The following is a 24,724-nucleotide window of genomic DNA, read 5'->3' as shown; positions in this document are numbered from 1 at the left end:
CAGTCCCCAGCTGTGTGCTTAGCACCCACTCTCTTAGACCTCAGTCTGATGTAACAGGGGCACACCAGCCTTTAACCTAGCACTGACATTGCAGATAAACCTCAGGTTTAAAGTACTGTATGTCACTGATCTGGGAGCACATTTGAGTCTCCAAAACTAAAATGGGGTTTGAGTTCAAGTCCAAACTAGCCAGACAAAAACCAAAAAGACAACCAAAAGATAACAAAATGCTAAAGTTCTTCCGCTCCTCTGAGGAGGAATGGGGACATGGCAGAGCTGCATGTGAAGCCCTGGGCTGGTCCAGCTGGAAGCTGCAGGTCAGGACTGACATTTCAGTAAGAAGTAAATAATACCTAAGAAGTTCTACAGAAGAAGAACCACGGAGAAAAATCCACTGACATCACAAAGAATTAATTTGTGTCCAAATGTTTCTGATGACGTCCCAGTAAAAAAATGGGGGAAAAAATTAAAATTGGCCCCCTGTACCAAATACAGTAACTAAGTACTCCTGCTGCCAGCAGCTTTGCTGCGTAAGGCAGACAAGCCCTCTCCTAGAAAAACACCAACAAGCCTTAGGAAGTCTGGAAGCAGCTGCCTCTGGTTTGTAGGCAGGGAACACTGTCACCACCCCTTTCTCCCGCCCACATTCCAGCCACGAGCAGCCTGATCTCCACCTTGGTTTTGAAGCCAAGGGAGGCACGGGTGTCTAGTCAGGGCAGGAGTTGCGTTTTCTTTCGGCTCTGGATGAGGGGGAGAAGGAAGACAGCAGGAGCAGGGGTGAATGGGGCACTGAGGAGTGGCTAAGCTTTCCTTGGAGGGATTCGACCTGCAATCAGCTATGTGGAGGATCATCTTCCTGTGGGGCTGCATCCTTCTCCTGCCTAGCACGGCCGGAATGCCTGCAACGCTGTAAGAACTTCACTGCTTTGCGAATGTGCTCTGGTCTGTGAGGGAGCCTGGCGGGGGGTGGCAGTGTGACAGAAGTGGGACAGAGGTCTTAAGGTGAGGAGTGTTTTTCCAGGGAGGCATAATTTCTCACATTCCCAAGGTTTCACTTGGTTTCCATGTGCCCTTTCCCCACATTCCCCCGCTAATTGGCTCTTCCTCTGGTGCCTTTGATGGACACCATGTATTTCAGCAAGGACGCAGGCAGAACGACTCTGCCAGCTTTCTGCATGTGCTTAATTCTGACCTGCCAATATCTCATGTCTCCCACTGTGTTCCAGAATATGTTTCCTTTGGGCTAAGCTTCTTCTCAGAGCCATAGGTCACCATTTAATAGTTTAGCCAGCAAAGCTGAGCGTCTTTACAAAGTGAGCAAACATGGGCCCAAGTATGTGATAGGGATGCTCTTGTTGAAGCAGTGTGTTCATTCAGGCTTGGTTGCGCATCTGCTCCCACCACTCCTTTTCACAGACCTCTGTCAAGGACAATTCCCGGCACAGCTTCTCTTCATATCCTTTGTCAGGAATGCAACTCCTGTTCCAGCAGGCACTGCTGTGATAGTCTGGCTTGTGAACTTGTTCTTGCTTTTTTTGAAGGTGTTTGCTTTTGCAGCCATGGCACAAGCGCAAACAGAAACATGACTGTGCTTGAACAGTAGATGTTAGTGAAAAATATGGCAGTGGGTTGTAGCTGGGTTCCCTCCTGCTGCATGTGGCATGGCGTGCACAAGCCTAGTTTTAAGAAACTTCTCCAGTGGCAATACTTTCTCTAGGACATGTTCCATAGGCTGACAAGCTCCCACGCAAAGGATGTGCTTTACTTCTGCCTGCTTGCCTGTTACTTTCAGCATGAACCCTTGCTTTATGGAAATACCACTTGCTTCAATAGGTTGTCTGCTGTCCTGCCTGTAGTCAATTTTTTTTTTGTCTATTCATGGTCCAGCTTGGATCTTGGGACCCTTGGATGACAGCTCCAGAGATGTTCTTTCTTACTTTTATAGCTCAGAAGGCAAGGGCAAGGGATGAATTGTTAAAGGGATGTAATAAAATGTTCTAGAATAAAGGATCATTAAGAGCAAGGGAGATAGGGGAGGTTTCAAGCAATGAAATTTTAGTGCTCATCCCATCCTTTGGCACAAGTGGCAGGAGGGAGGTGCCATGAGTCAGCTCAAATAGGAAAAACAAAATGTTGTTGGTATGTGTTCTGAAATCCTCAAGGAAGCTTGGCAGCACTCAAGTGTGACAGCAGTCAAAGGCTCACAGCCAGAAGGACTTTGACTCTTTCTCGCCAGGGTGCTGAGCTCCAGCTGAGAACTGCCAGCAGGTCACCTCCCTTCCTCCTGCTTTTCTGATCTTTCCAGGCCCTGCTCTCTGCTTCCTGCAAAACATGTTGCTGGCTGAGCCTGTCCAGAGGCATGAGTGGGAGGAGTCAGCGATAAGAATTTGGAAATTTGCTTGAATGTTGGCTTTTTGTCTGTCCTAGATGCTACAGTACAGTAAAAGATGAAAACAAAGTGTTAACAGCTTTTTGGTGTTATGGACGCAGCTCAGAATAGATGCAGAGATGGGAAAACAAGTAAAGTGCAAAGAGAGCACCAGTGTCAGGAGCTGAAGTGTAGGTGCTCATAAGTCTCTGTGGCTGGGACATGAAGCTGGGACACTGGGTCCCTCACATAGGGCATTGTTTCCATTGTTTCCCTCACATAGGGCATTGAGCCCAAGGGCAGTAGGAAAACCAGCCAACAAAACTGATGGTGATAATGTAGTGTGGTTCAGTGAAAACACTGAAGACTTGGGAAACATGCAGGAGAGGCAAGCTGCTGCTGATCCCTTGGGTGATGTGGGGAGGTCCCTTCACCTTACTTTCACTTTCAATTTGTAAGGCAGTGACTTTATAATTTTACATGTGTGTGCAGCATATAGTGCTGCCTCACTGTCAGTGTCTGCAGTACCCATGCATGAGAATAGCCCTGTCCCACTGGTGTCATGACAGTGGAATGAGGAGACCAGAAGTCTGTTACGAAGTACCTAAATGCAGGTCAAGACCTTCCCTCTTAGAAAGTCAGTTTAACCTTCCTTTTTTTTTCTTTTTCTTTTTCTTTTTTTTTTTCTTTTTTCTTTTTGTTTCTTTTTCTTTTTGTTTCTTTTTCTTTTTTTTTTAAACAGAAACTATGCCGTGGCAATACCATCTCAGCTCTACTACCCCTTCTCAGAGACAGTGTGTCTCCAGCTCAGCAGAGAGCAAGCAGTCCCAATTCAGGTGTCGGTCACCTTGCAAAGCAGAGCTGGGAATGAGACTCTCATCACTCAGTCCATCTCTCAGTTCCCCTTTTTTCATTGCACAAGCTTCCAGGTAAGGAAGGTACTTTCAAGGGCTCTCATTAGGGTGGATATTGCATGAGTTCTGCTCTTGCTGAGCAGGAATGCAAACAATTGTCTCTTCCCTTGAGGACATCTTAATTGGCCAGTGAATCTTCTGCTTCAGCCTGCATAGGTCTGCCCGTGTCCTTTCTGCTATGTAGTCCCACTAATATTTTACCCCTCTAGAAAACTTTTTGAAATGTTATGTGAAGTCTTTCCAAGCAAGAAGGGCTAGAGCAACCCAAAAGTAATATCATAATTGTTATTCCAAAAACCTCAGGATCAGTGAAGGGAATCCACCTTGAATTATGGTTATAACTATACCTGCAGGTCCCTCCTCCTGTTGGACACCCTGATGAAGTGGCTTTTGTTGTTATCACAGTCATGGAAGCCAACTCAGAGTTCCAGAAGAAACAGAAAGTCTTAATCAAGCATGCAGACAAGAAGACTTTTATCCAGACAGACAAACCTGTGTATAGACCTGGACAGATTGGTATGGACAGAATGCCATGTCTTGTGAGAGCAAGAGTGGTCCTCAGGCCACAAAATGTGAAGTACTCTCTAGTCCTCTAAACAAGCCCTGCTCAGGAAGGGAGATGGGCCACAGGCTTCCTTCTGGTCTTTGAGGGGTTTGGGAATATCTCTCTCTGTCAGTGTGCCATGTGCCACTGTGAACAGGGCTTGTGTTTTTAGCTTGATGCGTGAGGAAAGATTTAGAAATCACAGTGTTGTATTCATGATTGCTCCAGTCAAAGCTATGACTCTCTGTCAGGGCCCTAAATCCCTCTTTTCCCCACAGACTTCCTCAGGTGAGGATTATAGTCCTACAGGTTCCACCACTGCCCTAGCACAGCCCAGATCACCACAGGGTTCAGCTGTTTGCCCCATGCCTCTCCACACTTTCCACTGGGATGACCTTCACTGCAGGCAATACTGAGTGGCCCACCACAGGTCCATTGTCCAGAAAAATGCTCTTTCCCACCAGTACAGCCACCCTTTTCAGACAGCCCCACACTGCCTGTCCTAACACTTTTTCCTAGCAGGTTGCTTTGGGTTCCTAGGAGGGCTTTGGGCATAGGGCTAGGTGTGGATGGCACTCTCTGCTGCCCACAGTCTCTCAGTGAAGCACATGTAGACATCTTTCTTAGCCATATGTTCTCATTATTTACTGTTGAGAGACTTGATTGCATTTCAGCCAGTCTTGTTTTCCTTTTGTTTTATAGTCAAGTTGCGGATTGTGACCTTGGATCAGAACTTCATTGCCAGCAGTGAAACAGTAAGTCAAGAGGGAAGATACCTGAAGTCTGGAAATGTTATGCACTGCCTGCATGTCTTCTAGATCAGTGCTTGGCCCAGTCAGGAGATGTGTGTACAGCTGGTCTCAAAATTGCTTTTGGTGCTTACAAACAGTGTTGGGCAGCACCTGCAAGACAGGAGCTGCTCATGATGTTGGGTTATGGGCAATCCCTGGGAATTGCTTAGAGAAGACTGATGCATGGTTGGGGAAATAAAAAATACCAGGGAGGTGGTTAGTAACTTACCTGAAATCATCCCAGCAGTAACTGGTGTTTCCTCCCCACAGCAGCGCCTGGTGGAACTGAAGGTAAAGCTCATACTTTATTGAAAGTGATGAACTCCTCTCACCTTGGGGAAGACACAGGTTTGGAGATGGTAGTAGGGAAATACAGGTGCAGAAAGTCAGTTACCTTGGAATGAATGGGAACAGTCCTTGACTGCTTGTCCTTCCTTCATTCCATGTCCACAAAAGTTTGGGAGAGCAGTGTCATAACACTTGATCACACAGGGATCCCATGCAGCAAATGGTGGGTGCCACTGAAAACCAGCAAACCTTCCTAGAGTGGGTACTGGAATTCTAGTCCCTCTAGCCTGTGATTTGAAGACTTGTAAAAGTCCTGAAGTTTCTTTAAAGAGACTTCTATATTTACCGTATAGAAAACAAAAGTTTCACCAGTTAGTGTTGTGACTGCACAGCTAAAAACACTTCCTAAAGCAGCTTTCAGGCTATTATTCTTAAAATCTGTTCAGTATAATCACTGTGCTGAGAAAAGACACTTGGAAGTGGTGGTGGGGTTTGTAGTACCCATGCAGAGAGGTCAGACTCCCAACTAGCAATGGGCAGTAGTTAATGTACATGTCATACCCAGCAAGGAATCATTACATAAACCATTACATGGCTTATGAGGCTTGCATCTAGGCAATACTGTACGCCAGTTTATGCAAACATAGCACTCTGATCCAGCTTCACCTCCTCCAGCAGCAGTGCCCCCTTGTTCCACATGAAGCACCCATCAGCTCATCATAGAGCTCCTACTGGCTGGGCATTGTGGCTGTACCCAGAGTTCTGCATCCTGCCCTTCCAGAACAAGCAGTGGTCCTTCATGACTGGGCCTCAGTGGTTTCCCTGCACGGAGTCCTGGACTAGTTTTCCCATTCTTTCCTGGAGATTCAAGAAATCACTCCCCAGTAGCTGGTGCCTTAGGCAGAATGTCTCCATAGTGACCTTGTGGGCTGTGCCAGCTCAGGCGACCACAGAGATGTCTAAGAAGGATCACTTCTTAGTGAGACAGGCAGCAGTAAACAGCAGTTTTGCAGCAGTCAGAGATGGCAGTGCCACCAGGGAGCAATGATGTGATGGATTTACTTTGTCAGTGAGACAGGGACAAAAGTCCTGTCCTCTTTTGAGCTTGTACTCACCTGAGCACTGTAGCTGTGCAATAGACCTGGGCTCTCAGGATAAGAGATTATGTGGTCAGACCAGCCCTAGTATCTTGGACACCCTGCAAGAGAGTCTTTTTGCACTGGGAAGTAACTACTCTCTACTACACCTGTGCAGGACCCCAAAGGGAACCGAATTGCACAGTGGCTGGATGTTACACCTGTGGGAGGCATTGTGGATCTGTCCTTCCCGCTGGCTGCAGAAGCACCACTTGGAGAGTACACCATCAAAGTGCCTGACCTCACACGCACCTTCCGGGTAGAGGAGTATGGTAAGAGTCTCAGGAAGCTGGTGGCAGCAGAGCAAGGTGCATTGCCAGCCTCCAGCCCCCTGTCCCCACACACACAGAGCTGGGCTATGCGGCTGTGAACAGCTGTGCTGGTTGTGCTGTCTCCTGGGAAGAACAACTCCCTGCCCATAGGTGTAATCACTGACCTCACCCAGGCCCGCTGGCTTTCTCTTCCCCATGTCCTGAGGATGGAACTGAGACAGTGTCCCACAGCTGTGCTGTGGGGAGGAGACTCAAACTGCCTATTCCTATGCCATTCTCCTAGCTGGGCTGTTGATGTATTCCTACCAGGCCCTTTGCTGGTAGTCAGGGAACAAAAGGAGAGATTTTTTTTTCTGTAAACAACCACTTAGGAAGGCTTGGAGCAAATTAAGTCTTTCTATTCTCACTGAATTATTTCTCTTGCTTTCACACAGTGCTGCCCAAGTTCAGTGTCTCCATCCAGATGCCTCAGGTGGTCACCATCCTAGAGGAAAACTTCCCTCTCCACGTCTGTGGCATGTGAGCTGACTTATCGTGGCAGAAGGTGCATTTTTACTGGTTTGGAAAATGCACAGCCATCAATAACTGAGCTCAGAATGGTCTCTGCCAACCCTACCCCCACCCCAAGAGTTGGTACCCTGGCATCCTTTGCTAAGCAGTTCTCTTGGACTCTCTCCATATTCTCTCTCCCTGCTTTCTCTGAGTCTGAAGTGTGGCAGCGCATTCCCTCAATGTAGCACATGCCCTACAGTACATCACCTGTGCTGTATTTGTTAGTGACAGAGTTGTAGGAATAATGGCTCCGCTTGTGGCCAGCACAATGTTCCCTAGCCCTGCCTGTGGGGACTAGTCTTGGCTTGGAGAGGACTCACCCACCACTGCCTTCTGTCTCAGTCTGGTGAGGTCATTTGTACTTCTTGGCCTTCTCTGCTGCTCTGATGACCCATGAATATCCTGCAGGCTGCTGGGCTGTGCAGCTGCAAACCACAGGATAAAGCTGACTTTGCTCACACAACTTGAGCCAATGTGTCTGTGTAAGTCCTCTGTGCTCCCTTTGCCAGGTACACCTATGGGAAAGCAGTCCAGGGTAGCGTGAAAGCTGTGGTGTGCCGCAAACATATCCGCTATAACCGGAAATCTTCCAAAGCCAAGCGCAGTATTTGTAAGGATTACACTGGCGAGGTGAGCACGTGAGACACCCGCCCCACTTGCAAAAGGGAGGAAAGAGGAAATGGAGACAGAATACTCTTTTGCCTTCATGATTGAATACAATTTCATATTCCCAGACAAATGAGGATGGCTGCTTTTCCACTGAAGTGAATACTAAGATTTTCTACCGGAAGCATGGTGATAACTATGATTTCAACCTGGAGGCTGAGGCTTTTCTGAAAGAAAGTGGAACAGGTAGAAAAAACGGATTCTACACTTTGTGGAAAATTTTCTGTTTTACACTCGTAAAATGTACTTGTCTTTGGGTTTTTATCTGTAAGATAATTGGGTTCATCCAGTCTTGATGTCTGGTCTGGCAGTCATTTCCTTTTGACAGGGATGGGCAAGAGCTGCTTTTTCTTGTCTTCTCATCACATTAAAAATGTGTACAGAGGTGGGTCAGGCCAGGTTCTAGTGTACTTCAACCGTATTTTAGGACAATCCATTGGTATGAGATGTTATTCAGAGCAACTAGAGATAACCAAGGCCCTGAATGTGTACTGTTGTTAGGTCCTCATTAAATTTATCTCCACATCTCAGATAGGGAGATAAGGTTTCTTTTAAGGTTCCCTCTCTCACAAGATTTTACAAAGCCTTTCCTACAAGGAAATGTTTCTCAGCCCCTTGTCCCAGTGACACACATTCACTTAACAACCGACTGCAGCGATTTCAGATTGGCACACGGGACGAGACATTAGACTGTGAACTGACACGGGAAAGGCAAGGAAAAATGCTGCCTTCTAGTGGCTGCTGTCAGGAGGGAAGGAGAATGGAAGAGGGGAGTTAGGAGTAGGACCATCTTAAAGTGGGAAAGAGTGTTTGAGAACTGCCTGGCAGAGACCTCCAGACAGACTGCTGTCATTCTGTCACATCAGGATGTAGGAGGCACTATAGCTGAATGCATGTGTGTGTTAAATGACTCCTGAAATTGCATGGAGAAACTACAATCCCCTATGAGGGATAGTCCACCCCTTAACTGAGTTCATCCAATCTTGATGCCTGCTTAGACATGATACTCACCTGTGTGTGCCCCTCTCTTTCTCAGGGGTGGAGTTCAACACCACTGAAAACTGCAAGGTCACTTTTGATATCACAACTCTCCAGTTCTGGGGGACCAGCTACTACTATCAGCAAGGAGCTCCATACTATGGAAATGTGAGTGCAAAGGGAAGAAACATGGAAAGCCCAGTGACTGGGCCTAAGCAGGTGGTAGGCACAGAAGTGCCCAGGGGTGTCTTTGTTCTGAGCTGCCCAAAGCTGCCAGCACAATCCTTTGTCCCAGTCCCTCCTTTGACATATCTACCAAGAGGTTATCCAAAGGTGTGACAACAGGATCTGTGGCTTTGCCAGATGATATGGCTGCTGCATAAATAGGGAAGGGTTGAAGACATTAAAATTCACACTGAGAGTCCCTTTGCAGAGAGGGGGACTGGAACTTCTACTGGGAGGTGGATTTTCAATCCTGAGGCCTCCAATTCTCTGACTGTTCTCTGCATTGTTACAGCTGGAACTCAAAAGTGCCAATGGGACACACCTGAAGAACAAGAAGGTGATTCTTACAGTGTCGTATGGGAGCAGGAAGCAGACCAAGACCTACCTCACGGGTGACACTGGGATGGCCTCCTTCGTCTTAGAGACATCAGCTTGGGACAACAGCAGTAAAGTTATATTACAGGTTAGGAACCAGTTACTGCAAACCAGTCTGGACCTAAGCAGGTAACTGGAATTGGAATACATTATAAGGGCAGATCCATGCTAATACTTTATCCACATATATCAGACAGAAGCAATGGGTTCAGTGGTTTGATCCAGGGGCTAATAAGCCACTTTACATAGTCAAATGATCTGGCTTGCTCCCAGGGTAGCAGCAGCATTGCAGAATTTCAGACTTCAGCCAAAGCCCTAGTAATGCACAGCTCCCTGCTCCTGTTTAGGCACTAGTTATCCCAGAGTGTGGTACAGCAGGCAGTGCCATGCTCCACAGAAGAAGACTAATTGAACTGGGCGTAGGTGGAAATAGAAACCTTACCCTGGGATAGTTCACAGCTCACTGTTTCTTCAGTCTTGGTTTTGGCGTATCAATAGCTGCAAGAAATCCTCAGACACTTCTTACTGTGCCACAGGCGAGGTCGCAGCCGGAGGACTCGAGCAGTGGAAACGTGAAGGTGTCTTATGGCACCACATCGCTCCCACTCAGGGCCTTCTACTCCTCCAGCCACAGCTCTGTGAGGGTCCAGCCGGTGCAAGCAGTGCCAGCCTGTGGGGATGTGCAGCAGGTCACCGTGCACTACCACCTGCTCTCCTCAGAGCTGGCCCACAGGGCTGCCAGAGCACGCTTCTACCACCTGGTGAGTGCGGGGCAGCGCCAGCGAGGTCAGCTCTGCGCCGGGTCTGTGTCAGCACAGGAACCCTTGCTGGCCCAGAAACGTGGAGCAGAGGCACTCTCAACCCTTTGTTCTGTTCATTACCCTTTAGGTTATGGCCAGAGGGTCTCTTGTGCATCATGGCCAAACAACAGTTCTTCTTGATCCACCATCAGGTAAGAGCATCTAACTACCAGGAACAGATTAAAGATCCAACAAGAGAGTCTTTCCAGCCTAGATGGAGAAGGAGAGAAAAGAGATCTGAGACTAACAGGAAACCACAATGCTGGCACAAAAAACCTATAGGAAATACGCTATCTTTTTTCTGTCTTTTAATTTCCTTTTTTTTTTAATGCCGATCAAATGATTAAAATGTTAGTTTCCTGCCAAGCAGGAAATTATCAGAGACTTCCAAGGTAACTTATGGAGTCTTTCTGGGCTAAAGTGGAAAGTCATTTGTCTTCCAAGTGCTTACTGTTGCTGAGGTGTGTCATGATACAAGGTCACTGCTATAGAAGCCTCCATCCCGGCCTAGCTATGGTCTCCACAGAAGCAAACCAGAATAGTTTTTATCCAAGAATCTGTACAGAAGTATTACAGAGGAAGAGCACTTGCTGCTGTAATCCTTGGATTGCAGACTTCCTTGTATCTTGCCATACTTTTTCAATTTTTCCTTCTTCCTTCAGGTCAGTACAGTGGGGCTTTCAATATCACTCTGCCCATTGACCTCATTTCATCCATGGCTACCCTCTTTGTTTACACTTCCTTCCCTGAGGGGCAAGTGGCAGCTGACACCTTCCGTCTGAAAGTCTCCAGCTGCTTCAGGAACCATGTAAGCAGTGCATAAAACACAGAGGGGCAGGTAGGCCAGAGGGTGGAAATGATCTGCAAGCTGGCAGTAGATATCCAGCAGAATCCAATAACCACAGCTTCCCTTTCCTTCATCTCTTGGTGTCTGCAGTCTCCCTTTCTTCTGCTGTTTCAGGTGAAGCTTGGCTTCTCAGATGCAGTGGTTCTCCCAGGATCGACTGTCCGTCTCCATTTGCAGGCTGCACCAGGCTCCCTGTGCAGCATCCGTGCAGTAGACAAAAGTGTCCTTCTCCTGAGGCCAGAGGTTGAGCTTTCCAAGGATAGTGTGAGTCACTACTCAGTGCTGATTGTTGCTGGTTAATAAGGCATGGGGGATATACCGACAAGTACTTGAATGGGGTCAGGGTATGGTTTAATGAGAAAAAATGAAGGCCAGCATCAAACACCAGCCAAAATTTCCAGTGGGTTATTCTACAGAGAGTCGGTTATTCTGTTAGAATAACCCAGTGTCAACCCCAGTTACGGCCTGAAGTCACACCCTTGTTAAACTTACAGTGCTTTACCACAGTGGCAAGCAGAAGGAAAGAGACATCCATGTCCTGAACCGATTCATGACAGCACTCTGGAAAAAAAAAAAAAAAGAAAAAAGGAGTGTTTAAAAAAATGCCAAGCATGGGATAAGCTCCATGTCTTTGTTCCAGCTCACATGAACCAGACAGGCCTTCCATTCACAGAGTGGGCTCTAAGTGGTATACTGGCAGTGGAAGGGGTCCATTTTCTCCTCTAGACTTTGCTCTAAGGACACCTGAATTGCCTCTTGACACTGTCTTAGTGCATCCAGGATGTGCCTTCAGCCAGACAAGAAGCTGTCCAGTGTTCCCACCATGCAGGGAAGGTGTCCTTAGCGTTTGCATTGAGTTCACAGGTACAATTATTAAGCTAGAAATGGACACAGCTATGCAGCCATACCCCAGAGGGGCTCATGTTCTTCTCTGGTGCTATAAATCCAAAATTTGTGGAGACTGTCCATAAAATTCAAAACCCCTCAGGGCTGTTTTTTTTTTGTGACAGGCAGGATCTGAACTCAGCCTCCGAGGTCACAGTAAATCTGTAGATAGAAATTAAACTCTTCCCACTTCTCACACTGACCTGTACTGTTTTCATTCTCTCTCTACAGGTGTATAATATGTTCAGCTATGCTCAGGAGCAGCTCAGCACCCTCACAGATATCTACAGTGACTACTGCGCTATCCACAAGAGCCCAGGAATCACTGATGCCTCTCAGACCACCCTTTCACCAGGAATGATGTCACCATTCATGTACAACAGTTACTCTTATGCTGTGTCCCAACCAGATGTTTATGAACTTCTGAAGGTAAATCTAATTTCCAGAAAACCTGAAATATCAGAGCTGAGCCCTTTTGTATCCCAGGCTACCACTGGGTAGCTTCGCAAAGTGTCTTTCCTGTAAATGCTGGTGACTTCACAATCCGAATTTGCTAAGCTTCTGAACTAAGAAATCAATGAGACTCTGTGCTCCCAGCATGATAAATTGCCATTTATCAGGCAGATTCCTAGAACCCAGCTCCCCATTAGTCCCCTTTAGACTTTCTAGGGATTGGAAGCAGAGTGGATTGTCAGCCTGTGTCAGAGAAAATTGGAGGTTGGAAAAGCAAAGCACCTGAGAGGAAAGGGGGGACCCAGGAAAGGAGAGAAGGAATAGTAGAATGGAATGACAGTGAAAGATAAAGAAAAGTCTGTGTTAGGATGGGCAGCCAGCCGTGGTACCTAAATAATAACTTTGTGTATAGGCACGCACATGCGAGTGGCCACCCCCACAATCCTTTGGCATGAGGACCAGGCTCTGGGAGCAGGATAGTTCTGCCTTCTCTCTCAGTATAAATTTGCAGGTTGTGCTGAGGTGCAGCAACACAGAGTAGCTGTGATATGCTGGGAGGTAGGGGAAGAGACAGACCCTCAGACACACCAACCCCTCCACAGAAACATATCTTCTTTTCTTCCCCTTCTTTCCTCCAGAATGCAGGTCTAACATTTTTAACCAGCCTTAAAATCAAGTCTCCAATTGAGTGCCGCACCCACACCACTTTTGACTACGACTACATGTGTACATCTCGATTTTTCCTGTTTCTTTGGAGATCACGGGTAACATATAGGCTGCACATGGGCAGCTGAACATGCAGTGTTAGGAGCTGGGGATGGCTTACAGAGATGAGTGGGAGGTTGCACAGGAGTTGTGCTCCACAGGGAGAGGGGAAAGGCCCTGTGCACTGGAGGGCAGAGGGGTGGCTGCAGGGTTCAAACCTGTTTGGAAGCTTCAGCTGGTGAGCAGGAAGACAGTATGGTCAAGGAGGGAAATGGGGCATCTGTCTCAGGAAAGAAAATCTGTTTGTAAGACTAGGAAAGGTCTTTCTGGAAACCAGAGGATGAACCAAGATTGGCACTGGGCAGTATCTAGGCTTTTCTGCAGGAAATGAGAGCAAAGCTGTGAGCAGGTGAAATGTCTCATGGAGGAGCACACACATATTTGACTTCCCCTGAACTCCTGTGTTGTCTTGTGGAAGGCAATAATGAAGTTGAGGACATCATGGAGAGGACAAGGGGGTTTGGGCTGGGAGTTGGAGGGATGGAGAACTAAGCTTTTCTTGCCTGAGCTGTATCCTGGTTTCACAGTTGCTCTGCCTTTGAATGAATGTTTGTATTCTCGACAGCTTTTGACGAGCTGGCAGACTTGGAGAGCTTGTACCCCGAACCAGATGCTGCTGTTGAAGCTGCTGAGGCAGAGCACACCGAGCTGAGCAGTGAGTCAGCACCAGCACGTACCTGGTTCCCAGAGACATTCATCTGGACTCTGGTGCCCATCAAGTGAGTAATCACAGGCTGTGGCTCCACAGGGATACAGACTTTCTACCTGACACAATAGAAGGAATGGGCAGGAGCAGAGACAGGTCATTACTGCTTTCTGTGCACAAAGTAAAAGAGGGAGGTATGAAGAACTGGATAAGGACAATGATGTTTTGGTTCCTGTCTCTGCTTGAGGTTTTCCAAATGCTTTTAGGAATTTAACATCACACACTCTTGCAGGCTGTAAGAGGCCTCCACAGATCTGTAGCTCAACATTCTATACAAGGCAGGTTCTGTTAGATCAAGCTGTAGTAAAATGCTCTGTATCTCCAAGGATTGAGATTCCTCAAACTGTGTTTCCATGTTTGACCATTCTCATGGTACTTTCTTATGTCAGGTCAGAATCTCCCATGTTCCAGATGTGTGTTACCTTTTATCCTGTCAATATGCACCTCAGAAGAGAAATGTCCCATTGTCTCCACACCTTCCCAATAGGAGGTGTCACACTATACTCCATGGCACAGACTATGCATAAAACACAGACACCTCCACAGAGCCCTCTGTCCCCACACAAAATAAGAATTTCAGGTGCAGCACTGCTCAGAAGCAAATTTTGGGTTGCACTTTCTTCTCAAGTCATTCCTTGCCCACCTATTTGCTATCCTTCCCATGCCTCTGTCCTACTTGCCAGAAATCCCCACTCCTTCACATATGCTTCCATTTCATAATCTGAATTTCTGCATCTGTCTTCCCAAGAGAAATTTTTCCAGGGTGGGGACAAGCCTCTTGCACTCTGTTTTCTCTTCAGTGATTCAGGGGCTGCTGAGCTAGCTGTCACAGTACCTGACAGTATCACAGACTGGAGAGCCATGTCTTTCTGCACCTCGGAGAGCCATGGGCTAGGAATCTCAGAGACCACCAGCCTGCGGAGCTTCAAGCCCTTCTTTGTGGAACCCACTTTGCCCTATTCTGTTTTCCGGGGAGAGTCATTTCCCCTGAAAGTCAAAGTCTTCAGCTACCTGAAGCAGTGCATGGCGGTGAGTGGCTCCCTCCAGGATGTTTTGGAGTAGAGGAATGTGTAGAAACCTCTTTATTAATAGAGACCCAAACAAAGGGGCTGCCTACTTAGGCACTGGGCAAAAGATACTGAAGATGTTGTTCAGTTTTATTCCACACAGAGCCATCACATCACCACACAGTTTATCCCTCCCCAGAAGTCGAACCTTCCATAATTGCATGTCCATAGGACACTGTGGTGTCCTACAGATACTGCAACAGGCCACCATCATACTGACCACTGGCTCCTGGGATTGTTATTTGGATCAAGGATCTGAATGGAAAAATACAGTAGCAGCAGCTCTGTAACCTGAACTCCCTTTTGGTTCACCTTTAGCTCCAGGTTAGCCTGATGGACTCCAGGGATTTTGAATTTCTGCATAAAAATGTCAGGTTCACTCTTTGCCTGTGCCCTGATTCAGCAAAAACATTTTCCTGGGATGTGAAGACTACAAAATTAGGTAAGAGATCAAGGGAGAGGCAGGGGTAGGAAGCATTGGCAGAGCTGCTTGAGGAAGCCAGAGTTGGGCTGGAAGGGAGACTGGCCTACTGTGCAAAGCTTGAGTGAGCAGCCCGAGGTTGAGCAAATGAAAATGTAGGCATAGATGTGCCAGTGGGGCTCTTGATGTTTTGTTTTTTAGGGAGGGTGAATTTCACTGTCACTGCTGAGGTGATGGAGCGTGAAGATGTTTGCATGGAGCACATAGCTGTTGTGCCAGAGTCCGGAGGAAAGGACACAGTGGTTAAACACCTTCTGGTGAAGGTCAGGCTGCACTGCAGGGTTCTGGTGAGGTTGGAGCTCGGTCGGGCTCAAGACAGTCTGGTGGGTGGCTCTGGGAAGGAAGAGTCAGCTAGGGACTCCCTGGGCACATTTCTCAGGGAGACTGGTCAAGGAGCAATTCTAAGGGTAGATTGGATTGGAGCTCCTCCACTGGATGGGACAGAAATGACAGAACTGCTTGCTGGCAGTGCAGTGGGTTCAAAGGCCATGCAGCAGCTTAGAAACCTGCTTCCCAGTACAACTTCACTGTTGGTATGGATGTCTCTGCTGTCTTTGTGATGCCCTTTGCCAAGGTCCACAAGGATGGAAAAGGTGCTTGCACAAAGGTGCGGTGCTGCACAGCTGCTTTCTGCTTTTACCACTTTCCATTCTGAGCTGACTAGCCTTTTCCCCACCAGGCAGAGGGGCAGCTGGAGGAAAAGACCCACACCTCACTCCTGTGCCCTGAAGGTAGGTGCAGAGGCCTCCAAATAGTCTCTTACTGGGGCTGTGCTTGTGCACAGAGCAAGATCAAATCGAAGCGGTGTGGTGTTTGTACAACTCTAGAACTCTCTGGAGGTGTGTAGGGGGCAGAAAGTCTGGGATTTAGGAGCTTTTATGGGTAGGCAAAGCCATTCAGCCCTACCCATGCTCCTGGCAACATCAAGCCACAGTCTAACCACATCACAGAACCTCAGCAGTGGGTGGCTCCTCTCTTTTAAATGCTGATGTCACCAACTGATGAGGTGATCCCAGACCTGTTTACACCATCTTCTGGGGGACACCTGTGACTCTGCCATCTTCCTCATGCCTGTTGTTCTGATGTCTTTGCCATTTGCAGGAACTTCAGTTTCAGAGACAATCTCTTTCACTATGCCAGAGAACATTGTCCTTGGGTCAGAGAGAGCCCACATCTCTTTCTTAGGTGAGTTTTTAGGAGAGTCTTTGGAAGTAAGAGGACACATCTCTTCTGGTGCCACTGTGTCTTCTTTAGCAAACAAAGTAATGGAAGGGAATATGTGCAGCAAGTTGTGGTACTGTCTTCCAGAGCAGTATCCTATCTCTCCTACACAAATGGCACTGGATGGATGTATAATTTCACCAAGCCAGGGGAAAGACAGCCAAGTACCATATCACTGTTCCTACAATCTGTAGACATCACGTGAGCAGAGGTGAACTGAGATCAGTGTTAGCAGGTTATCTGGAGAATCTGTGAGAACAGAATTGTTTTACATTGGAAAATGTAAAGAATATGTATGGCTCCCAAAGCTGTGATTCTCTCCTACAGGTGACATTATGGGAACAGCACTGGACAACATAGATGAGCTTCTCCAGATGTCTAGTGGCTGTGGTGAGCAGAACATGGTTCATTTTGCCCCAAACGTCTTTATCACACGATACCTTGAAGAAACAGGACAGCTGACTCCAGAAATCAAACAGAAGGCAATTGGCTATCTGGAAAGCGGTGAGTGGATTTTTACGTGTTAAGCTGGTGATGTTCACTACAGTACTTGTGTGGAAGGAGCCTCAGCAGAGGGCTGGTGCTGAGCAGGATTTGTGCACCATTGCTTACCTGACACCATGGTAACTGTGGCAGTGTAAATCAGGCTAGTGCAAGTGGTGCACGGCACCCCTCTGCTAAATTCTTCAGAGATAACACTCTCTGTAATGATCAGCAGGATTGGTGGGGCAGGTTGGCACCTGGAGAACAGGACAGGCACACAGCATCTTCACTACCCCCAGCCTCTTCCTGCAGGATATCAGCAGCAGCTCCTGTACAAGCACACAGACGGCTCATACAGTGCCTTTGGGGAAGGAAGTGAACCAGGAAACACTTGGTAAGCAACAATATCCAGGCATAACTGAGGAACAATGTATTCACCTGGTCAGGTTCGAGCTGGCTTGGATTTTTGGTCTGGGGAAACTGAGGCAGTCTGAAGGCGTGGAATTTTGAACAGAGATTGCTCTTGAGACCTTTTGAAAGGTGTCATGACTTAAGCCCAGGTGGAAATTAAGCACCACACAGCTGTTTGCTCAACACCATTCTCATGCCAAATCCAAAACATGGCACTGTAACAGCTACCAAGAAGAAATTAACTCCGTTCTAGCTGAAAGCAGAGCAGTATCCATCTCTTACGCCATAAAATTTATGTCATGCCAGGTTTCATACTCCCCAATATGCCATCACTTTCCCTATTTAGCTGTTTTGATAAATATACAAAATCTTCCTCTTAGTCTATGGAACGCCTCTGTCAAATGGAACAATGAACTAACTTGACGTACCCTTGTTGGATTGCTTGTTCTTGGGCACTCCAAATGAGACTGATTCTGAAAACCTGGTAGCAAAGGTACCTTCTTTACAGGTTTTCAGAATGCGTGGTGCCCAGACAGGATTGGGAATGGGTCTGAGTGAGCGCACTAAATGTCAGCCCTCCAGGACAACAAAGCACCCTGTTGGAATTAGCAGAGGTCTGAAGAATTGAAATTTTCTCTCTTGCTGCAGATGGCTTTGACCTCAAGTTTGTTGAGCTCATGTGTATTGCTTCCAGTACTCCATCTTCACAGGGGCTGTAGCCTGCTGGTATTTCTACAGGGAGAATGTAGTAGAAGACACAGAGACTTGTCTCCTCTTAGAGACATGTATCAAGTCACAGTTCAGCTCTATTTCCCTCTTCCTTCCTTGGCTCTAGGCTTACTGCTCTTGTCCTGAAGACATTCAGCCAAGCCCGGGACTTCATCCACATAGATGAACAAAATATAAAGGATGCTGCCAGTGCCCTGATTAAAAGTCAGACTCCATCTGGCTGCTTCAAGAGTGTGGGGAAGCTCTTCAACAATGGTCTGATGGTATGACATGTTCTGGTGGTTCTCTAGGTACCTCAGAGCTCCTTCACTTTCTGGTCCAGTTTGGGTGCCAAGAAAAATGAACTCTTGCAGGAAGAAGGCTCTGAAGTGCCCAGGGTCACCCTTGGGTGACACTAAGGGTTGCCTAGTCACTGTGGCACTTTTTCAAGTCATGAATGATGAAGGTTTGCATTGATGATGGAACTGAAACAGTGCCCTGCCCTACCTCCATCTCAAAAGCTAACACACACCAGCTTGCATCAGGGTTGTGGGAACATCACTTTTGCCTGGCATTGAAATCTGTTACTGAAAATCTTATGTTTGGGAGGGGAAAGGGGAACGTGCTCAGCAGAGGGAGGGATTCAGCTACCCAGAAGAGATTGGAACCCTGGTAGAGAAGTGCTCTGGCAAGCAGGACCTTTAAAATTGGATACCAGTCCTGTCACTTCCTTAGGAGAAGCAATAGCACCAGCACTGTTGCCTGTACTGGTATTTGCTAGGGCACCAGAAGGCACTGGAAAACTTTCCCCTCTCCCTTCTCATAGCATCCCTCTTCTGTGTTTTGTGGTGTCTGCAGGGTGCAGTGGAGGAAGGCCTGGGGCTGAGCTCTGTGGTCGTGATAGCTCTCATACGCTCGGGGATGCCTCACTCCGTGAGTAGCGGCAGCAGGAGCGGGCTGTGTGGGCAGCCTCTCATAGGCAATGCCTGGCTCTGCCTCTGCTTTCCACCCTCTTCTGCACGTGAAATCTGCTTTTCCCTTCCCAAACACCCTGCCCGTAACGAGAGCGCTTTCAATTGTGTCCTAGCACCCAGTGGTGGGGAAAGCTCTGAAATGTATCAGGGACTTGGTCAATGCTGATCCTGGCAGTCCCAACCTCTACAGCCTGGCACTGGCTGCAAATGCCTTTGCAGTGGCAGGTGACAAGGCCCTCAGGCAGAAGATCCTCAAAAGATTGGATAAGGCTGCCATAATGTCAGGTACCACGGACTCTGGGGCAGGAGGGAGGACCACTGGCAGAACTGTGTGGAAATCCCTGGGCTGAATAGCCATGGAAATGGAGGAATGGAGAGCAGGAGGTGGGGTGGGGGGGGGTACTGCCAGAGCTTTGTGGGGAGTCCAAAGCTTGGCTATCCCAGCCTCAGTTTGCCAAGCTGTCCCAGGTTATATCCACACTGTGAGACAGATTGTCTCAATGAATGATCTCACAGTCCTTGCCTCCCAGTCACCCAAACCAGGGGAGCTTCACAGAAATTGTGGAGCTCCTCCCCAGCCTGCAGGTCTAAGGTTTTGCTGGGAAAAGCAGAATGTGGGGCAAATAGGGAGCTATGCACATATATTTTGTCCAACTGTATTATAGCCAATGTACATGTTTGTTTAGTACCTATATACAGGGGCTAAGTGGAACTCCAGTATCATTAGATACACGCTCCATAAATGTTCCCACTCCACCTCTAGATGACCAAATATTTTGGAGTCAACAGTCCAAACAGGAAGAAGATTCACTATCTTGGTATCGGGCTCCATCTGTTGATGTGGAATTGACATCTAGTATCCTCATGGCTCACCTTACAAAATCAAGTTTGTCATCAGATGAAATCAAAAAGGCATCCCAGATTGTGTCTTGGCTCACCAAGCAGCAAAACCCATATGGAGGCTTTGCTTCAACTCAGGTAATCCCTTTGAGCCATCTTCATCATCCTCAGATTTGATGCTGGTTTTTTGAGAGCAATGGGTTCTAACAGCCCATAGTAAAAAAAGAAAAATTAATAAATTTAAAAAGGATGTGTGGATTTACAGGTCCTGGGAGTTAGGGATAATCCCATGCTAAAAGCCAGAGGGAAAAGGTCAACTCTTATTGTGCTATAGCTGCAATATGAGGGAGGGAAAGGCTAAGGATTGGGCATGCACAGGAAGCAGGAATCATACTTTTCCTGATGTTTTTTTCCAGGACACGGTCGCTGCTCTGGAAGCCCTAGCCCTGTATGCAACCAACATCTTCAGCAAGGACAGCCCTGATCTTCAGGTTTCTCTCACTTCCAAGGGGTTCAGCCAAAACTTCCGAGTAGACAAAAGCAATCGCCTCCTTCTACAGTCAGTAGAGCTGCCAGCCATTCCCCAAGATTACACCCTGCATGTGCAGGGGCATGGGTGTCTTTTCCTGCAGGTAAGCCCAACCAGGAAGAAAGAGTGTCTGGTGAAAAGCCTTGAAAGCCAGAGAACATCTGACCTTGCTATTTAGCCAACAGTGAAAACAAACTGCTGTAGTAACTTGCAAGAATCTGAGCTTCAAGGCTGGTAGGGATAACTGTGATCCAACAGGAAAGTAACATCTATTTCTGAAATGAAATCTGGATCATCTCCATCCAGCCACAGCAGCTCTTCTCCTCCAAGAAATCCACCAGGAGCAGTGCACTACTAGCAGAACCTCTGCTTCTGCTGCAGAGTTTTCTCTTAACACCAATACAAGACAGCAAACAGTAGTAGCTGAATCTGGACAAGAATATTCTCCAGAAAAAAACCCCTCTGCTATTCTCTGCCATCCAGCTTCTTTCTGTCCTGGCAGGCCATCCTAAGGTACCACATCCCTCCAGTGAGGAGCGAGGCCACCTTTGCCATATCCGTGCAGACGGAGTGCACCGTGCCTGACGCCACCCAGTTCCCTGTCACCATTCATACTCGGTAGGTGACACTCAGTTGCCCCTTTCCTCCCCTGTGCTGAGAGGCTTATGGCACCACACCAGTCTCTTGGTGGCAGGGTTCCCCTTCACTCATGAGGTCCAGGTGCTGAGGTTACCCCAGTGTGCTCTCCCCAGCTGGGGACAAGGCCCCAGAGGGGTAGGTCAGGCTGTGCTCCTGTCTTGTCCCATGCCCCTCGCCACAAATCCTCCCAAAGTCTGAGGGTCTCACCCCCTTCTAGGATTAGGTCTCAAAACTCTAGTGATGTGAAGGTCCTGTGGGACTGACACACTCCTAAGTGTTCCCTCCTCTGCTCCTGGTTGACTGTCACACCACTCTCTCTGCTGCACTCCTGCCTGGCTTGGGGCAGAACTGCCAAGAGAACAGGCATAGGATATGATATTCCCTGCCATGCCTAAAGAAGGTAACAGCAGAAGGCTTCCAAGGAACTTCTTCTCCTTGGCACAATTAAAACCGAGATCAAGGGAAGCACAGAGATTTATTACAGTACAGAAACAGGTATGCTTACAGGAGAAACACTGGAAAGAAAGGCACATTCCTCCACCTGAGTACCAAAGCTGGGCTGGAGTATCTGGAGATCATGACTCAGAAAGTAACATTAGTGCTGTCCCCTGGGTTCCTGCTGCAGCTACACAGGGAACCGTGTGTCCACCAACATGGTCCTGATCCAAGTGGAGCTGCTGTCTGGATACAGCCCCGTGGCAGGTTCACTGGAAGAGGTGAGACCGCGAATTTGTGTCCAGCTGGGATGGGAACAGTAATGGATGTCCATCATGCAGAACTGTATGCTGAAATGTGATCATTCCTATGGGCAGAGAAACCAGGGTTATTTTCTTCATAAGAAATCTTTATACTCAAAGTCTCTTCCAAGCTGCGCTTTGCCTTTCCGTACATCAACAACTTCCCTGGCTGCATAAATATTTTGCCCATACTCTCACAAGGACAAATACCCCTGAATACTTCTGCTTTTTATTAAAACCTTTCTGATATTTCCCCTCTATTTTCAGCTAAAGAAAATGCCTTTAGTGAAAAAAATTGAAAGCAAAGCTGACCAAATAGTTCTCTACCTGGAGGAAGTAAGTGTAATTTGGGCTAATATCATCCTTAAAGGGGCTATGAACTGACAGCTTTTACTCTTGTTTACTGGTTTCATTACTGTTTTAACTATCCAGAGCTGTTGTTACTGCATACCTGCCACATTTGCTGATCTAGAGAAGTGTTAATCAGCAGTTGTTCATTTGTAGAGCCACTTACAGGGCTACTTAACTTGAGTGGAACAAGGCAAACTTTCATGTTAAGCCTAGTTCAGAGGCTATTGAAAGTTCATAGATATGGTGCCTGATTAGAACTGGGGAGTAGTAATAAGATCCATCTAGTAACTCCAAGCAGGCCTGGAATCTTAGAAAACTGTTAAGCAACCTGAATGCAGCAGATAGAGTGCAACATTGATCATGGATTTTGCCAAGATCTTTTGAAACTAAACCAGATGTTTGTGTGAACAGAAGTGCTCACTCCACAGCCTCATGAATCAACAGATTAACAATTACTCCAGCCTTTTTCTAGCTCCATGAATACCTAAACAGCACCCAAAATGAGACCTGGTGTGTATTTAAAACTCCATCATTTCTAAGGAGCATTTCTGTGATTCTTCAACTTCTCTCAATAGGCTGAGCTGAACTGACCCCATAGGAAGTGGGTTAGTGTCATGTGAATGCATTAGGCTTGCAGAGCTGCTGCTTTCCTTACATCTACAGCACAGAGCAGAAAGGTAATACAGAGAAATACTTCAGCTTAAGCTGCCAGGAAACACAAGGTGCACCCCAATCAACAGCAGGTCTCATAACTACTACACTACAGCAGACGTTCATCCACAGCTTGTATTTGTCTGCTTAATGATGAGGGTTATGTAAGGCTGGAGAATAAGAGCTGATGTCACTGTGAATAAGAAAGTAGCCTCTGAGGCAAGGTGCATGAAGGAGCTCAGAGTAGAGCTGGATGGGAAGGTGGGATTGGTAGGGAGTACTAGCACTGTAGTGCACACTGACTCCGTAGGTTTTTGATGTTCCTTATGAGCTGAGTTAAATTTGGTGACCAAAAAGGGGAGATAGTCACAGAATGGGAAGTAAAAGATATTTCTGAGATGGACTAGAAAGCAGAACAGATCTGTTCCAGTGGTGAGGTCTCCACAGAGCCTGAATACAAGCAGGTGAAAGGGGTTGTCTTACAGGACTTTTTGTCCTTCTCTGTTTTTAATCCTTGCATTTCTTGGACTTAGCTGACTAGACAGCCTCAGACCTACACTTTCCTGGTGAAGCAAGACATGCAAGTGAAGGATCATAAACCAGCTAATATCAAGATCTATGATTACTATATGCCAGGTGAGCTCAGATGCTGTACTGCAAAAAACACCAAAATGTACTTCTGGAAAGAAAATTTCTGAATTTTGTTGAGTCTAAGACAACACCATCTCTGACCTGGTTATCTGACTGTCCCTTAGAAGCATTTTAGGCATGAACTGAACCTGTTGGTTTTCAAAATGGTAGGTCCTCCTCTCTCTGGCTCCAGAAATTTCAGGCCTGCAGCTGGTGAACCACTGAGGGTCTGGCTCTCCCACCAGGAGTAGAAGAAGAAGTTTTGCTTTTGAGTACTTACTTTGTGGGAGACAGCAATGGCAGAGGGACCATAGTGAGGGGATGACTTAAAAGAGTAAGGGCCCCCTTAGAAGAATAACACCAAAATCAACTTGTCCTATGTTCTGTGGGGTTCTTAGTGGGAAGAAAAGCTAGAAATGTGTCAGGGATTGCTATTCCTTCAGAAAGTGAGGAATTCATAGCTGTGATGAGCTCTTTGGGACTTGCAGCCTCAGGCCTTGGGTGCATCCTGACCAGCTGCAGAGTCATGGGCACACACCATGGGTTCGTGTGTCAAGTAGAGGGGAGTTGTAGCCTGTAAACTGAGGGAGCACCTCTCCTAGGAGCAGTGCCACAATGCTGGATTGCTTTGGTGGGTTTTTGTCAATGTGTCTCACCAGCACTTTCTTTCTTGCCTTCCAGAAGAAACTGCAGTGATGAGCTACAGTGTCCCGTGCAAGTGAGGTGAGGGCCCAACACCTCTTTTGTTATCACAGGCATGGTCCTGAAGAATATGGAAAGGGAAGGGGGATGCAGGCAAAGGCCCTTGGTCAAGAAACTTGCCAGACTGCAGGTCCAGGGTAGAAAGCAATTTGCAATGCCAAGTAAGGGTGAGTTCCTGTATCCCAGTGGTTAAACTGAGGGGAAGAGAACTACAGTAGAAGATTTGATGTGACAAGATCATGACAAAGTTGGAGATATGTTCCAGAAAACAAGGACTGCATGTATCAAGTACTATCACCAGTCCTGGCCCTTTGCACTAAATACACTTTATTCAAGTCACCACAGTTCCCTTTCCTGGCACATTCCCTGTAGTTTTGCATCCCTCCAGCCCTATGCTCGCAATGTGCTGTGCTCGCCTTTACTGCAGGGCCTGGCTCCATTTCAGTGCCAAGCCTTTCTCCACCTCAGCCTGGCTTCTGATGCACACTAGGGAATGGACACCTGCCTGTCCTCCTTCCAGACTGAGCAAAAACAAAGCTGAAGCTTGACAAATGCCTGCCCCTGCTCTAAACTATCCTTGCACCTGCGTACTTTCCTACCCACAGCCCATGAGACCAGGAAAACCACCTGCTCCATGAATCACCTGTAGGGAGGAACATGGCCCTGTCCTGGGATGTCTGCCACAAGCTCCACAGCCTTACTGGAGATTCTGACATAGGCATGGTATAGATAAAG

The 24,724-nt window shown here is 47.3% G+C and overlaps 1 protein-coding gene across 1 annotated transcript; it reads left to right on the top strand.

Moving 5' to 3' along the window:
- Nucleotides 1-838: 838 nt before the first annotated feature.
- LOC134041138 (alpha-2-macroglobulin-like protein 1) lies at nucleotides 839-24,009 on the top strand. Its single transcript, XM_062487436.1, has 35 exons — nucleotides 839-909; nucleotides 3,111-3,297; nucleotides 3,636-3,798; nucleotides 4,529-4,581; nucleotides 4,888-4,908; nucleotides 6,160-6,313; nucleotides 6,748-6,832; nucleotides 7,375-7,495; nucleotides 7,600-7,717; nucleotides 8,568-8,677; nucleotides 9,027-9,197; nucleotides 9,646-9,870; nucleotides 9,998-10,061; nucleotides 10,572-10,717; nucleotides 10,871-11,020; nucleotides 11,873-12,070; nucleotides 12,733-12,820; nucleotides 13,425-13,578; nucleotides 14,366-14,594; nucleotides 14,951-15,074; nucleotides 15,255-15,376; nucleotides 15,793-15,844; nucleotides 16,215-16,298; nucleotides 16,662-16,838; nucleotides 17,130-17,211; nucleotides 18,064-18,220; nucleotides 18,795-18,869; nucleotides 19,024-19,195; nucleotides 19,674-19,888; nucleotides 20,167-20,382; nucleotides 20,782-20,897; nucleotides 21,544-21,634; nucleotides 21,923-21,991; nucleotides 23,191-23,293; nucleotides 23,969-24,009. The coding sequence occupies exons 1-35, from the start codon at nucleotides 839-841 to the stop codon at nucleotides 24,007-24,009; spliced, it is 4,404 nt and encodes a 1,467-aa protein (XP_062343420.1).
- Nucleotides 24,010-24,724: the final 715 nt, after the last annotated feature.

Source organism: Cinclus cinclus, chromosome 2 (genome assembly GCF_963662255.1).
Source record: "Cinclus cinclus chromosome 2, bCinCin1.1, whole genome shotgun sequence".
In the NCBI taxonomy this organism is placed as follows: domain Eukaryota; kingdom Metazoa; phylum Chordata; class Aves; order Passeriformes; family Cinclidae; genus Cinclus; species Cinclus cinclus.
This window is presented reverse-complemented; position numbering and strand designations above follow the sequence as displayed.